The sequence below is a fragment of the Setaria italica genome, chromosome IX (assembly GCF_000263155.2).
Source record: "Setaria italica strain Yugu1 chromosome IX, Setaria_italica_v2.0, whole genome shotgun sequence".
Taxonomy (NCBI): Eukaryota; Viridiplantae; Streptophyta; class Magnoliopsida; order Poales; family Poaceae; genus Setaria; species Setaria italica.
The window spans coordinates 40918394-40934170 of NC_028458.1; the positions used below are offsets into that span (position 1 = coordinate 40918394).

The 15777-nt window shown below is 47.3% G+C and overlaps 1 protein-coding gene across 2 annotated transcripts; it reads left to right on the forward strand.

Moving 5' to 3' along the window:
* The first annotated feature begins 12509 nt into the window (after positions 1–12509).
* Positions 12510–13870, forward strand: LOC101773093. 2 transcript variants are annotated; one of them, XM_004983825.3, is made up of 2 exons: positions 12510–13284; positions 13527–13870. In XM_004983825.3, exons 1-2 carry the CDS (start codon positions 12623–12625, stop codon positions 13669–13671), a joined length of 807 nt encoding a protein of 268 aa, XP_004983882.1. In that variant the 5' UTR covers positions 12510–12622; the 3' UTR covers positions 13672–13870. The 2 variants fall into 2 exon arrangements, 1 of the variants encoding a protein (XP_004983882.1); XR_002675722.1 differs by having other exon boundaries at positions 12516–13398.
* Positions 13871–15777: the final 1907 nt, after the last annotated feature.

Below are 15777 nucleotides of genomic sequence, written 5' to 3' on the forward strand. Positions count from 1 at the left end.
TTCCTACTTCAGTAGTAATGTAACTGATATGACTTTTATAAGGTGTCGAGTTGGAAAGTGAAAACAATAGGCTTTATCTATAAATGCAGGGGTTAAAGGCTTTACACATTCCATTATTTTTCTTTCACTCATTGTCCATCCAACTCCACTAATTCATCCATTCATTAGTTGCCAAGACACTCATGAATTTTTAAACTTTTGGATCTTTGTAGGGATACCACTAAAACAGCGGCCGCACTGGCATACTCCTCGACATCGTCATGCTCTCCACCTAAAGCCTGTCGCTACAACTTGCGTACAACTCCTGCAAGACGCAACCAGATTGAGGCAAGCATCGGTTCCTTCTCATTAGTGCCCATTGTGATAAATATTTGCTTCCTACCTTGCATGTTGCCATTGCTACTGCGTGTGGACCTATAAACCTCATAATTAGGAAGATGTATAATGCAAACTTGCACACAGATGGATGGGGGCCGTGCCAACTGGGATGATAACACTACAAAAATATTCCTGGACCTCTGCATTGATGAGAGGAATAAGCTCAACTAAAATAAAAAGGGCTTGACCAAGCTAGGTAGGCAGAACCTGTATATCAATTTCAAACGAGAGACGGGCAAGAAAATATTCCTGTAAATAGCTTCAGAATAAATTTAATGCCTTTAAGAGGATGTACATGGATTGGAGGAAACTGAAGGATAATAGTGGTACTAGGTGGACCAACAGTACCTGCACCATCGATTGTGATGATGAATGGTAGAAAGCTCGAATTGAGGTAACTATTTACTGCTTGTTGTAACTAATTACTGGTTGCTATCATTTACCTACTGCTCTGAATGAGGTGATGTTGGATTGCCCTCATGCTTACATATTTTCTATTTCTGACTTGTAGGAGAATGAGGCAAACAAGCATTTATGTGGCAAGGCATTTACGTTTTATGATGAGCTAACCACTCTTTTTGGCTCAACAGACAGTGAACACGGTCCAATGCTGTGCGTGGGTGGTATTGGAGATAGAACACCAAGTGGTGAAAGCGAAGGAAACCTTGATCCAATGGCTGAGGAAAATATTGCCTGGTCGGAGGACAATATTGGACGGTCTAGTGTGGGTCGTGTGTCGCAAAGGTTAGGGAAGGTGCATGTTGTTGATAGCCCACTACCCAAGAAGAGTAAGAGTATGGAGTACTATGTCAAGCACATATCTGAGAGCATGATTCAAAGAACTATAAATGAAAGAAATGCAATAAGTCGTGAGGAAGAGGAGGTTATGGAAATGCTGCACCTTGTAGAACAAGGTGGTGTCCCGAATGGGTCCGAGTTGTACTTCATAGCTACTGAGCTGTTTAGATAACCAGCACGTCGTGCAGCTTATAGGAGTATTACCGCTGCAAAGAATGAATTGCATGGCTCCAATGGACTTGGGATAATGCCAAGAGGAAGTAGTACTGGTCCATGCTTAGAATTTCTTTTGCCTCTGCAAGGTGTGTATGTGCAGGTACTGTAACCATGGCCATCTGGTGTGGCATTATGTCTGTAATGCGATATGTTGTGTCAGACCTTGTCTTTTTATGCTACTTATCCATATAAATTTGTGTCAATGCACTTAACCCTTCTGCTCATGTTATTTCTAATATTCTGCAAGATATTGTACACAGCCTTCCATTTCATTTATACAATGCCAATATGTACTTTAATAGTTTAATAATTTGGTATGTGCATGCATTTTGTGTTTGACAGTGTGATATATTTTTCAACCTGAAGGTCTCCATATCGAGTGAGGTGGCTGACAACAACTCAAGGTACCATCCAGTACTGTAATTGCCTATCCTAAAGTATTTAAAACTGCCTATTCGAATTCCTTATGATTTTGTAATACTACCTAAATGGACTCTTTTCAGCTATGGCAAGGAAGCTGGGACCATTGAGGAAGTGTTTAAGGTTCTGAACCTAACCCATCATTTGTGTCTTCTAATTGCTTATGTTATGATTCACCTGGTCTAAACATGGTTGATCTGTGTGTGATTCATTTTGCAGAATGTCAAGCTCTAAAAATTCGAACAACAATAGCACCTCACCAACAAGTTTGGGCGATGAGTGGTCTACCTGGTGGGATAAGGGTGCGACCATCAGTGTGTTAGCAACGTATGCATCTTCTACCTCAAGTGGATGTGGAGTGCAAGATGATCCCTTGCCTTTGCAGGAGTTGACTGGCCGTCAATGGGTAGCTATTAACCTTGCCAACAGTAAGAAGTGCTACAAAAATTTCCATCTCCATCCTTTTGCATTCAAGTTATTGCATTTAATCTTAGTGTCCAACCACGGGCTAAAATCCACACGATAATGTGATTCAATTGAGGCCTTAGGGATGTTCCTATGGGCATGTGGCATAAGGAAATACCAGAGATAGATGTCAGATAGATTTCGTAGGTCACTGGAGACTATGAGTAGGAAGTTCGGTGAAGTGTTAGATGTTTGTGGTCTCTTTTGCACATACTATTATTAGGCCAATGGATCCATTGTTCATATGCGTGCATCCTAGATTGCATCAATTTTCACCATATTTTGATGGGTGCATATGTGCTATAGATGGAACCCACATTCCGATGTCAGTCCCTGAGCACGCACACGATGATTTTATCAATAGAAAGGGGTTCACCAGCCATAATGTCTTGGCTGTATGTGACATGGGCACGGCATGACTATTTTGAGGGAGGCATTAAACCAGGCTGAGCATTTTCCTCACCCACCCCAAGGTGAGCTTATTTTGTTAGGTTTATAGTAACTAACATATGGGTTCTCACCATTCTAAATTACTCTATCTATACCAATGTTGATCTGTAGGTAAGTACTATTTGGTGGATTCTGGTTATCCATTGCGTGATGGCTATATGGCGCCATATCAAAAGAGCACGTACCATTTGTCGGAGTTTGATACCAAAGGTCCTGAAAATTTGAATGAAATTTTTAACTACCATCATTCGTGCCTTTGGAATGTTGTGGAACGGTCTTTTGGGGTGCTAAAGAATAAGTGTCAGATTCTGCGAGGGATATCGTTGTATACTATAGAGAAGCAATCAAAAATTATTGTGGCATGCTTCGCACTGCACAATTTTGCTCGGCATGGATGTAGCTGACATGTTTGGTCATGGCACCTACCTTACTAGGACCGGTGAAGCAAATGACCCAACATCGTCTTGGTTAGCGGCTACTGCCAATGACAATCTTAGCAAAGTTCGTGATTGGATTGCGGCTGGACTATATGGTTTGCAATGATTAGATTGCATATGATTTTGATGATTTTATGGTTATAACAGCATGAAATCTGTTATGTGTGTAACTTGCAACATATATAAGGTTAATTTATGTGTGTAATATCCAGTGATATTGGACTTCTATGCTGTCATCCGTGTGTCTTGGATTGAATATTATGAAGTTATCTGTTGTAAATTACCTTGGATTGAATATTCTAAAGTTATTTGTTGTAAATTACCTATTGCCCTGCTGGGACAATTGCTTGTTTGTAAGGAATGAGGCTAGTTATTGCAATCTGGATGCATTGAGTGATTCTGTAGAGGTATCCAAATATTCTTGTTACGTTCAAAAACAAGATGTTTTCCTCCAATTTTAGCTGTATGTGTTTCCCACCAGCTTTGAACAGTTGAAGCTTCAAATAAATTCTTCCGTTGGCTGGCTACAATTTCCCTGGATGCAGCTGTTGCCTGTAATGTTCGGGCTGCAGCTCCAGCGCTGCTGCAGCCAACACAACTGATTGGGGCTCTCACCAGAAATTGAACTGGGTCATGTTTGCATCCCCAATGTATTATAAGCAGCTTCTAGCTTTTTATAAGTTAATTGGATATATGGTTGGTTGGATGAAGCTTTTTATAAGTTAATTGGATATATGGTTGGTTGGATGGTTCGATAGCTAAGCTATTTGTACCTGCTGGAGCTATTTTTTTTAGCGGTTTTCTATTACTAGTTGTAGCTGATCCAATGTTTCAAACAGGGCATTACATGACTAAAAAAGGAGGGGCACTGATATACATGGATCGGAGGGCAGTCCTTGATATATATTTTTGTTGCGGGCCTTTCATGATATAACATACTAACAGTCCTAGAGCATCAAGGAATTATTTTGTTTGGGGAACATGCATAACTCGCCGAACTCAGGAAGGTTTTAGCGCAATGAAAGCGTTGCCGATTCGTGTACTTTATACCCTCTCAGGTTCCTAGCTGAAATCAAAAGCCACCCAAAAACTAAAAAAGAACAAACATGATGCCATGATGCCGCGCTCTTCCTGGAGTCCTACGTTGCTGACAATGGTGGTCGCTCGCTGCTACTACAGCCTATCGTGAGTCCCTCGTCAACGCCTCACACGGGGTCATCATGTCCAGAGCGCGTGCACGAGAAATTCTACGGTGGTGAGTGGCAGTTGAACGAGCGATTCCCCAACGCCCAACATTCCCACGGATTCTCTCGTTCCTTGCATCCACCCGCAGCAGGCATCCATCCAATCCAACACCGTCCCACTGGTCAGCCGCTGCGGCATCCATCCAATCCAACACCGTCCCACTGGTCAGCCGGAACTCCAGGGTATTTGGATACACAACTAAAATTTAGCACATATCATATCGGATATTTGATGCTAATTAGGAGTATTAAATGTAGGATAATTATAAAACTAATTGCACAGATGAAGTCTAATTCGCGAGACGAATCTATTAAGCCTAATTAGTCCATAATTTGACAATGTGGTGCTACAGTAACCATTTACTAATGATGGATTAATTAGGCTTAATAGATTCGTCTCGCAAATTACACAGGTTCTGCAATTAGTTTTATAATTAACCATGTTTTGTTCTCTTAATTAGCCTCCAATATTCGTTTAGCATCAAAGTAGGAAAACGAATCCCATCCCATCACATCGTAGTAGTATCGTACGAATCCTATCATGTGCCACGTGATGGCTGCCACGGTCTTCGTGTCACACCTCGTGGCATGACCGGACGTCGACCCATCCTAGACTTCTACTGCGGTGTAGTATCTGCAATCTGTCCCAGATACTTCTACCGCATCAGCACAAGCTCGATCAAACAGAAGTCCCCGTACTCTCCCGATCAGTCGAGATCCGAAACGATTGGTCCCTGCAAGTCCTCCCCCTCCGCCAGCGCATGGTCATGCAGCTGCGCTGAACGGACAGGGACGCGCCACGCCGGCAGCAGGGCGCCCAGCCCTTTAGACGTGCAAGGAGCACCGTCAGAATGGGCCGCCGATGATGAAGCCTGTGCGGCCAGCCATGACCGGCGGCGAATGATTGCGCGCGATAAGGAGGCGCGCGGTTATGCGATCGCCGCACCCGCATCTCATCTCGACATCTCAGCACCAACACCCCACCCACTGACCCACGCCACCGCCGCGGGCCACGAACCCCGGTTGCGTGGAGCACAGGAAGAGAGAAGTACGTCGCGGGGGTGGGTTGGCGCTGGCGAGTGGCGACGCGGTCTTCCCTTCGCCAGCCTGTGCCCGCCTCTGCGAGACTGTGACCTGTGTCCTGTCCCGCGCGGCCTTTCGATCCTCGGCGAGCCGGGACGCGCTGGGCCGCGCGGCGTGTCGTGAAGCGGGCGGCCGCGTACTGCACAACTGCGGCGCGCGCGCGTTAGAGAAGGTGGGCGCTGCGGGCGGGCCTGAAGATTGGAAGGAAGCTTCCATGCTTATCCTCCGCTCGGCCGCTCCTGCACGCACGAGTGCCGCGTCAAGAGATCGACTAGACTGGTTGAGCAATTCACTCCCCCGTCAGGACACTACAGTTCTTCTTCAAGCCGCGGCTAGGCGGCTACAAGTCGGGTGAACCTCGTTCATAGCCAGTACTCGAACCTTCCTGCTCATCCGTCCCATCGGAGCTTGAATTTGACAGCAGTTCGCCCGCAAAAACATTCAGCACACAACAGCAGAAAACCAAAAAAACGGAGCAGACGAGCAGACAAGGCCGTGCGGGGCATAGGCCTGGAACGGGGATGTCCCAAATTCCGAAAGGCGCTATGGCGTCACGCGCGGCCCGGTCCACAACTATAAGTCCACACCTCACTGAAGTGCTGGGCTACAACAAGGCCGTAAGTGTCCATGATGCCTCGGCCCATTTGTGTGTCCCTCACTTTATGGGCTCAAGTGTAGCCTCTCCGCCTGGGCCCTGGCCTAGCGTTGCGCGTTGACTTTGTTATCGTCGTCAACCGCGCACACCCAGATAGCAACGTGTGGCCCAAACGGGTCAACAGGAACATCATCAGTCACACGTCAACATGACCAGCAAAATGTTCCCCAGCCGCCGCAACCGAGCAGCGACCATGGCGGCGCCACCGGCGCTGATAGATGACCTCGTCGAAGAGATACTCCTCCGCTGGCGCTGATTGATGCTCACTTGGAGATCTAGGTTTCTCCTAGGGTTTGGTGACTTCGACGGCAATCGTTGCCGACGAAGGTTCTGGTCCCTATCCCTGCACCGCGTCTCCTACTTGTCTTCCTGCTCTGGCTGAACAAGGGGCTGATTGGCTCAGCTACTCAGCCTTGGCAGGACAGCAGTTCTCGAGGCTCGTGGGTGTCTGCAGATTGGTTTTCTTCTCCAGGTTCAAACTGTTTGCGCTAGCGGCAGTAGCAAGGGCCAAGCAAGATGCTTTTGTTGTGAATGAACTCCTCCAATGAGGAGCGCTGCCCATCCCAATGAGTTGCCTTAGTTGACATTGTCGCGGACTCGGCAGCGCCGTGACAATTAAGGAACTTCGCGAGTTGGTGAAGGATGCTGCCCCATTGATGCTGTGTTTTCTTGAGACTCAGGTGCACAAGACATGGGTGGAAGGACTGAAACAGACTCTTGGTTTTGATAATTTCTTTGCTGTCAGTAGTTAGAGCCGTAGTGGCGGATTAGGTATTTTTTGAAATAATAATATAAGTGTGACTTTGCTGCCTTACTGTCAGTACCACATTGATGCATTAGTCCAGGAAGGAGATGGTGACCCATGGTGCTTGACTTGTGTTTACGGGGAGGCACAAACAAACGAGAGGCGCAAGATGTGGGATATGTTCAAACATATCAAGTCATCATCGCACCTCCCATGGTTGTGTATTGGATTTCAATGAAGTGTTACATCGAACGGAACACGTGTGCGTACAGGAGAGAAGGCATGCTCAAATTGCCGAGTTCCATGAGATGGTGGATGTATGTGGCCTAAATGACTTAGGTTATGAAGGTCATAATTGGACATATGAAAAGAAGGTAGCTAGGGGCTCCTATTGCCGGGTGTGCCTGGATCGCGCTCTGGCAACCCCAGACTGGAGCGTGCATTTCCCTTTAGCGAAGTGCAAGCATTTGTCAGCGGCCGCCTCGGATTATGTGCCGATCTTGCTGAGCTAGAGGTCGGAGGAGCCATGGCCTCGAGGAAAGAAACGATTCAGGTATGAAGTTATGTGGGAATCCCACGCTGAGTTCTCTAACTCTCTGCTTGAGTCATGGCAGAAGGAGAATGAGGCAACAACCTTACGGGAATTATAGAGCAAACTGAAGAAAGTTTCTAGCCACCTTGTGAGATGGGCCAGGAACACATTTGGGCATGTACGCGGGGAGTTGCACAGGCTGAAACAAGAGCTAGAGTGACTACAGTCTAACCCGTAGAGGACGGGTCCAACTCATGTGGAGCTTAAGATCAACGAGAAAATTTTGGAACTAAATCATACAGAAGAAATAATGTGGATGCAACATTCTAGAATTATGTAGCTTTCTGCAGGTGACAGAAATTCTAGGTTTTTTTATATCCGAGCTAGTAGAAGGAGGAGGAGAAATAGGATCGCAAGGTTGAAAAAACCGGATGGACAGGTGACAGAAAATGTTCAGGAGATGAGCGATCTAGCAACTAACTTCTACAAGGAGTTGTATACTTCTAAGGGGACCAATAACATGGAGGCAGTATTGAGTACAGTCCCAACGAAGGTTACTGCAGCAATGAACAACAGCTTACTTGCAGCCTTTTCAGAGAAGGAAGTCAAAGAAGCTTTATTTTAGATGTTTTCGACAAAGTTCCCGGGGTCTGACGGTTTTCCAGCACACTTCTTCCAGCGGTATTGGGACTTATGTGGAGCTGAAATTACCTCAATAGTGTTGAGGATTTTGAAAGGGGAGGAGGACGCTACATCAATAAACGATACTTTTATTATTCTAATCCCCAAGATGGCAGATCCAGAGGAGTTGGGCCACTTTAGGCCTATAAGCCTTTGTAACGTTATGTATAAGATCGTCTCGAAAGTTGTTGCAAATAGGCTGAAGCAAATGTTGACTGAGGTTATATTAGAAGAGCAGTTTGCATTTGTACCTGGGCATCTTATTACAGACAACATAATCTCGGCATATGAATGTCTGCATTTTATGAAGTGGAAAAAGCCTCGTGAATCAAGATGTTGTGCTCTGAAGTTGGAAATGAGGAAAGCTTATGACCTAGTTGAGTGGGACTATCTGCGAGCGATCATGCACCGATTGGGATTCCACCAATGTTGGGTTGAGATAGTGATGCGCTTCATAATTACTATCTCTTTTTCAGTTCTTTTTAACGGTGATAGACTTGACAATTTTAAACTGTCGAGGGGTATCCGACAAGGAGATCCTATCTCTCCCTATCTGTTTCTGTTGGCAGTAGAGGGCTTTTCGTGCCTGCTAAAAGCTAGGAATCAGTCGTCCATACTCAATGGGATTAAAATGGCACCGTCGGCTCCGGTGGTGTCTCACTTACTCTTCGCGGAGGATAACCTGCTATTTTTCAGAGCTAATAGGGAAAGTGCAGAGGAGATCAAGGAGGTACTCAACATTTACAGTTAAGCTTCTGGACAGAGGATTAATATGGATAAGTCTCTTCATGAAGTGATCAAGAATGAATCTCTGAGTGAAAAATACATTAAAGATCATGTGTGGAAAAAGGTTCAGGGTTGGTTGGAGCAGTGCTTGTCGTTGGGTGGTATGGAAGTACTGATTAAATCAGTTTCACATGGTATACCTACTTATTCAATGTGCTGCTTTAAGCTCCCTAGAGGTTTATACCATTACATCAATGGTTTATTGAGGAACTTCTGGTGGGGTAGCAAGAATGAAAAAAGGAGAACTTGTTGGATCGCTTGGGATGAGATGATCAAACCAAAGTGCATGGGCGGCCTGGACTTCAGGGATATTGAGCTGTTTAATCTAGCGTTACCAACGAAACAGGCATGGAACATCCTCATGGATGAGAGCTCATTAAGTGCATGAATTTTAAAAGCAGTTTACTTCCCAAATGTGGATTTCTTATTTGCTAATCTGGGGTCTTCTCCCTGTCGGATATGACGATCCATACTTGATGGTAGGGAAGTTCTAGAGCGGGGATTAATTAGAAGCATCGGAACTGGAGAATCAACATATATATGGAATATGAATTGGATTCCGGATGCAAATTATCTTTGCCCCATTAGGATGGACTTATAAAAGACAGATCCTCCACAGATGGTTAGCGAGCTTATAGATCACACGACGGCCTCGTGGGATGTCCAAAAGCTTCATGTTGTTTTCTGTTCGCCTGATGTTGAGGCGATTATGAATATACCCCTCTGCACTCGGAGACAAGGGGATTTTTGGGCATGGCACCATGAAAAAAGGGGTATTTTCTCAGTTCGTTCAGATTATAGGATGTTGGTTGTAAACAAAGAACAAGATACAACGTATCTAGAGAACATTACTGGGAGATCAGATTTAGGGTATGAGGAAAATGAATGGAAGTCGTTATGGCAAGTTAAGGTACCATCAAAGATACATGTGTTCTTGTGGAGGCTTGCTCATCACTCCTTGCCATCAAGTGATGTACTGCACCATAGAAACATGGCTACTCGAAGCACCTGTTCCATCTGTGGTATGCCTGATTCTTGAAAGTACTCATCGATAGAGTGCAATATGGCGAAATGCGTGTGGGCTCTCGAATGCAAGGAAATTACACAACTGATGAGTGAAATTTAGGAGACTGAGCCTAGGTGATGGTTAGAGGCTATTATCAGCTTGCTAAAGCATGAGGATCTGACGAGGATGTTGGTTACTCTTTGACCTATCTGGTATAGCTGATCTAGAGGTGATCAAGACAGTGCACGCGGTGTCGGTGAGACGTACCTAAGGTGTCCCACCTTGGTGGATCCCTCCACCACCAAGCCTTGTTAAAATCAATGTCGATGCAGCCACTTCGAAGAATTCAAGTAAGGCAGCGGCAGCTACCATTACTAGGGACGCTACAGGAACTTTCTGGGAGCGTCTGCGCTGGTGATTTGTGGACTTTCAGATGCAGAGATCGTCGTAGCATGCAGGGAAGGTCTGCCGTTGGCAAGCGAACTCATGGTTCAACACTTCAGGCTAACCTCGGACATTGTTAACGTGATCAGAGGAATTAAGGAGGGAGAAATGGCCGCTCATAGCCGTATCATTAGGGAGATAAAGGCTACAACAACGCAGTTTGGCACTGCTGATTTTGTTCATAAAAACAGGCACTCTAATGTAGATGCTTACACCATCGCAAGGAGTGCGATTTATGTTAAGTTTGGTAGGTAAGTTTGGCTGTTAAATCTGTCTTAAAGCGTTTGTAACTCTTATAGCTCTGGTGATATCTCCTGGGAAGGCAAAATGTTCCCCGGATCTCCTTGAGCATCATCGTACCGTAGGTAAACCCTACACTACACGTGCTCTTCGCCTCCAAGTTGGACCAGCTGCTGTAGGTCAAAAATCCAGAGAACTCGTGCTCATCGGGAGCAATCGTCACGCGAATCGAAATGGTTTTTCCATTTCTAATTCTGCGACGAAGATTTTTTTTTTTTGACGATGACAGCAGCTCATGTGTGCCAAGCAGTAGCGCTACGGATTTGGGACAGCAATCGTGTGAACGAAGCACATGAGCAGTTCTAGTTTGTCCACGTACGTACTCATCTACTGGCCACAGCTCTAGAACAATGGATAAGAACACATATACTAGTATGGAGATCCAATCATCCACGCCATCTGCTCAAAAACAAAAAAAATAATTCACGCCACACACAAAATCCACTATTTTTTTAACATTTTAAGAATCCACCATTAATAAGGCTTATTTTCTCCTTGTACTAACTTGAGTAGAGGCAGAACCGTAGAAGCCGTGGTTCAAGTTAGGCTGCTAGCTTGAATCAGGGTAGGAGATTAGTGCGTTCACTTGGGGCCCGTTTGGATGAACAGAGATTTTGAGAATCCAAAATTCAAAATCTGATCAGCTTCCAAACAGGATAGATTTTGCCTCGAATTTTATGAAGCTAGATTATGGATTCTCAGAATCCCGGAATCCGGAGCGGACTAGCTTCCACTCAAAATCAGATTCTTTGCATCCAAACGAGGCCTTGGTCATCTCCTAAACTGGTCACCTTATTCTGGTATTTCAGTCTAATCAACAAAAATGGGGTTAGCCTCGCTTCAAAAAAAAACAATTTATAAATTGGCGTATGGTATGGATTCACATGCAAATGACAAAAACTACGAATAACTCCTATACCAAAGACGATCCCATGACCATTTCGGGGCATGCCAAGTTGTCAACAACAGCCAAGCAAATAAAAAAGAGAGAATTCCTTATTTGACACCAGAAAAATGATCCGTTTCTTCTTTGGTCCTCAAAATTTTTTCCTTCCTTATTTGACACTGACTTCAACTATCGTTCCCAAATCGACACTCTGTTCGATTTTTCATTCAACAACCGTTAAATTTCCTGTGAAAAGACTATTTTGCCCCTTGAAGAACATGGGCCCAGCGTAACCACCCTTCTCCTTCCTCCCTCCCCTTATCTCACCAACGTCACAGTTTCCGTGCTCACCCGCACCTTGGCTGGCACCCGCCTGCGCCCGCGCCAGCCGACGCCGCACCAGCCGTCGCCCGCACTGCACCCTGCCCCTGGGAGCTCGATCCACCTCTCCACCACCTCTCCACCGCCGCCGCATCCTCCGGCCATGCGAGCCACCTCTCTAGCACCTGCAACAGCCGCCACCTCCGCGCGCTGGCGTCCCCGGCAATGCCGCCGCCAGCGTAGCTCGGACGCGATCCCCGCAGTACCTCTCGGCACCGCGCTCGGCCCCCCAGCGCTCGAAGCGTGCGAGGTCGCTCCAGAACGGGTCCACACGCAGCCGCCGCCGCTCGTCGCCCGCCGGGATGTAGTACCTCACGAAGAGAGCGGCCGAGGCAGCTGGGCTGGGCACACGACGACGGTGGGGGGGCCGACGACCCTTTGGTCCTCTATCATGATTAGTTCTTTTGGTGTTTGCTTTAGTTTGAGAGATGCTGCAAGTAGGGTGCGAGCGGTGGCACAGTTCGAGAGAGAGAGGAAGGAGGAAGGAGAAGGGTGGTTGCAGTGGGACCCACATTATTCACAGGGGCAAAATAGTCTTTTCACGGGAAATTTAACGGTGCTCGGATGGAAAATCGAACAGGATGTCAATTTGGGAAGGAAAGTTGAACTTAGTAATTTGGGAACGGAAGTTGAAGTTAATGTCAAATAAGGAAGAAAAAATTTTGAGAGCCAAAGAATAATTTCTGGTGTCAAATTCTCCCGATAAAAAACCGCAATGGGTGCTCCTTGCTTAACACTATCATGTCATTGTCAACGACGGATTAAGCACCTCGCTTATTTGGTGCCTGCACCATATGAAACCTCCGGTTCTCTGTTTATTGCACCACCCTCCCTCAAAAGCGACCTGCACACGCGTATCGCCGATCGAGCCAACCCTCCATTCCGTTTCCTCTGCCTCGCCGTTTCGTCGACTCGTCGTCGTCCTCCTCCCCACGCCTCGCCGACCATGGCGAACACCGTCCCGCAGAGCGGCCGCGCCGGCGGCGGCAGGAGGTGGCGCGCCCCCACGCGCGGCGACCTCCTGACCTTGCTCGTCGCCGCGATGCTCTGCTCCGCGTCCTACTGCCTGGGAATATGGCAGAACAGCCGCGGCGCCGCGGACAGCCGCGTCCTCGGGCCCAGCGCGGCCGCGACCGTCCCCACACCGTCTTGCGGCGGGGGTGGCGGCGCCCGCGCGGCCGACGCTAACGAGCCGCTTGAATTCGAGGCCCACCACGCCGCCGAGAGCGCGGGGCTGTCCGTGTCCGCGGTGGCGACGAGGACGACCGGCGCGCGGCGGGCATTGCGCGGCGCCGGGACGGCGCCCGCGAGCCGGGCCGTGGCGCGGACGGGGAATCCGGTCCCTGCTGGTGCGGAGGCCACCGCCGCTGGCAAGAGGTGAGCACTGAGCACGCGTGGACGTGATGGCGACAGGCACGGGCGCCGGTCTCGACGCCGGAGCCGGAGCCGTGTTGAGTTCGCGGCTCTGGCCACAATCCCGATGGCGCCGTGGTTCGTTTCGTCCGTTCTAAATGCGAAACTACCGTTTGGTCCTCTCTTTGTTGTTTTTAGAGCAATGTATGTATGTACAGTACACATGATTCGGAGGATTTATGTGAAAATTTTCGTTGCGATGATAGGGACTTGTTGGAGTTTAGTGCGGTGCGTGCCTACGTCTGCGTGCGTGTAATCGGACGGCATCGTTGCGCTTTAGTGGGCGACCAAATCAAGAAAGGACGGCAGGCGAGGACAGCCAGCGACCTCGTCAACGAGAGCCGAGCTTGACATTTTCGTGCAGTGATCACATCGAGCGAGCAGGCGACACATCAGCAAGCGGAAGGAACTTGCAAGATCTTTCCGTATCCAATATCTTGTACAGCAACATGTCATTTTCTTGCGAGCTGCTGCGCTTGGATCCTGTGTGACGAACTGACGAGTGTTGAGACGGAAACATGCCTCTCCGTCCGCTGTGATGCCAGTACCATCGAATCGAATATACGGAGCACCAGACAAAATTCTATCCGACGAGACGCGATCGGGTGATGCGGTGGGGCGCGCGCTCAAGACCCCGAAGTCCAAAATAAATCAGGCGTCGGTGTAGTGTCTGAAGAGAAGGGCGATTGAGTTGTTTCCCGCTGCGACTTCTGATCTCCGGCATGGTCGGTCGTTGTCTCGATGGCAAAACAATAGGCCACGCGGCGGGGTAGCTGGCGCGCGGAGCTGAGCTGCCCCCCCGGGGCGACGTATCGTCCTGCCTTCCTCGGTTCGCACGTGGACAACCGACGACGGGCTCGTCGAGCTCGCTGCTGCGGCCTCGCGGCATGTTACCAGTACCGCGTCTCCCATTGTCAGCATCGGCAGTTCTGCGTCAGCGTGGCACCATGGCCGCCACCGGCGACCGCCATGGAGCACCGCGGCCGCGGCCTCAGTAGCCTCAGAGAGAGAGCCCCAGCTGGAGGCGTTATCAGTACTTGGAACTCCTTGTTCTGGCTGGACGATTGTTTCGGCCCGAGCCGGTCAGAAAGGCTGCTGGGCCGCAAGCCGTCACTGTTCTTTCCACTTGTGTGGGCTTCCAAAATAACTATCTCGCTGAGCTCGCTTGCAGGAGGCGATCCACCAAATTAAGGATTTTTTGTGCCCTTCTTTTTTTCAGCCGAAATCCCATGAATTCCATTGAATCCGCAGATTAATATCAAAACGGAGACATAAAGCGAGAAGAACACTTTTCATTATAAGAAACTCAGAGGCGCTATAGAATTGGGTGGAACGTCGGCTGACGGCTGCATGTTATATAGGCGAGAAACAACCTCTCACGTGATGTATTACACAAAGAATCATGGAGATAAACTTGGCTGGAGTTTAACTAGATTACAACAACTCTAATATCTCCAGCCATGTAATCTCCATGTTCAAATTTGTTAAAAGATATATTTGGTTTACAACAGAATCTAGTTTATCTAATACTCCCCCTCAATCATAACCGAGCTAGATTAAGATTGTGCTTGAAATTCTCCGGTTGTCGAACTGTTAATGGCTTTGTAAAACCATCCATCACCTGATCTCTAGAAGGCACATAATCTATTTGTAGCAAGTTCTTTGCAACACGCCCACGCACGAAGTGATAGTCTACTTCAATATGCTGTCCTAGCATGAAAAACAAGATTAGTAGACAAGTACTTAGCACCCACATTGTCACACCAAAGCTTTGCTGTGGCGGGACAATTTACTCCAATTTCCCCACATGATTTTTGCCGTAGCATTAGCAACAACCTTGTACTCCGCTTATGTGCTCGACCTCGATACTTTAGCGTGTTTCTTTACATTCCAGGAGACCAGATTCGAACCCAAGAAAATAGCAAACCCTCCAGTAGATCTTCAATCATCTAGAGAACCTGCCCAATCGGCATCTGAGAAACATGTCACCAACATTGACTTGGACCTGTTGATCTTTAGCCTAATCTTAGTGTCTTGCTTTACATATCTCAGAATTCTCTTTACTGGAGCCTAATGAACCATTGTTGGAGAATGTAAAAACTGACAAATTTTGTTAATTGAGAAAGCAATATCAGGTCGTGTCAATGTTAAATATTGAAGAGCTCCAACAACACTCCTATATTGTGTAGCATCATTAGCTCCCAAAGATTTACCCTCAAATGCCGTCAGCTTTTCACTTGTCGAAAGAGGAGAGCTAACTGACTTACAATCAGCCATGTTCACCCTTTTTAACATATCAGGAGTATATTTATCTTAAGTTAAAACTATACCATCATTTCCCTTATTTACCTCAATTCCCAAGAAATAATGTAGCTCGCCAAGTCCTTTAAGGCTTAGTCTTCTTTCAAACCAGACAACAATCTTTCTGTAGCTTTCAAATTAGAGCTGGCAACTATT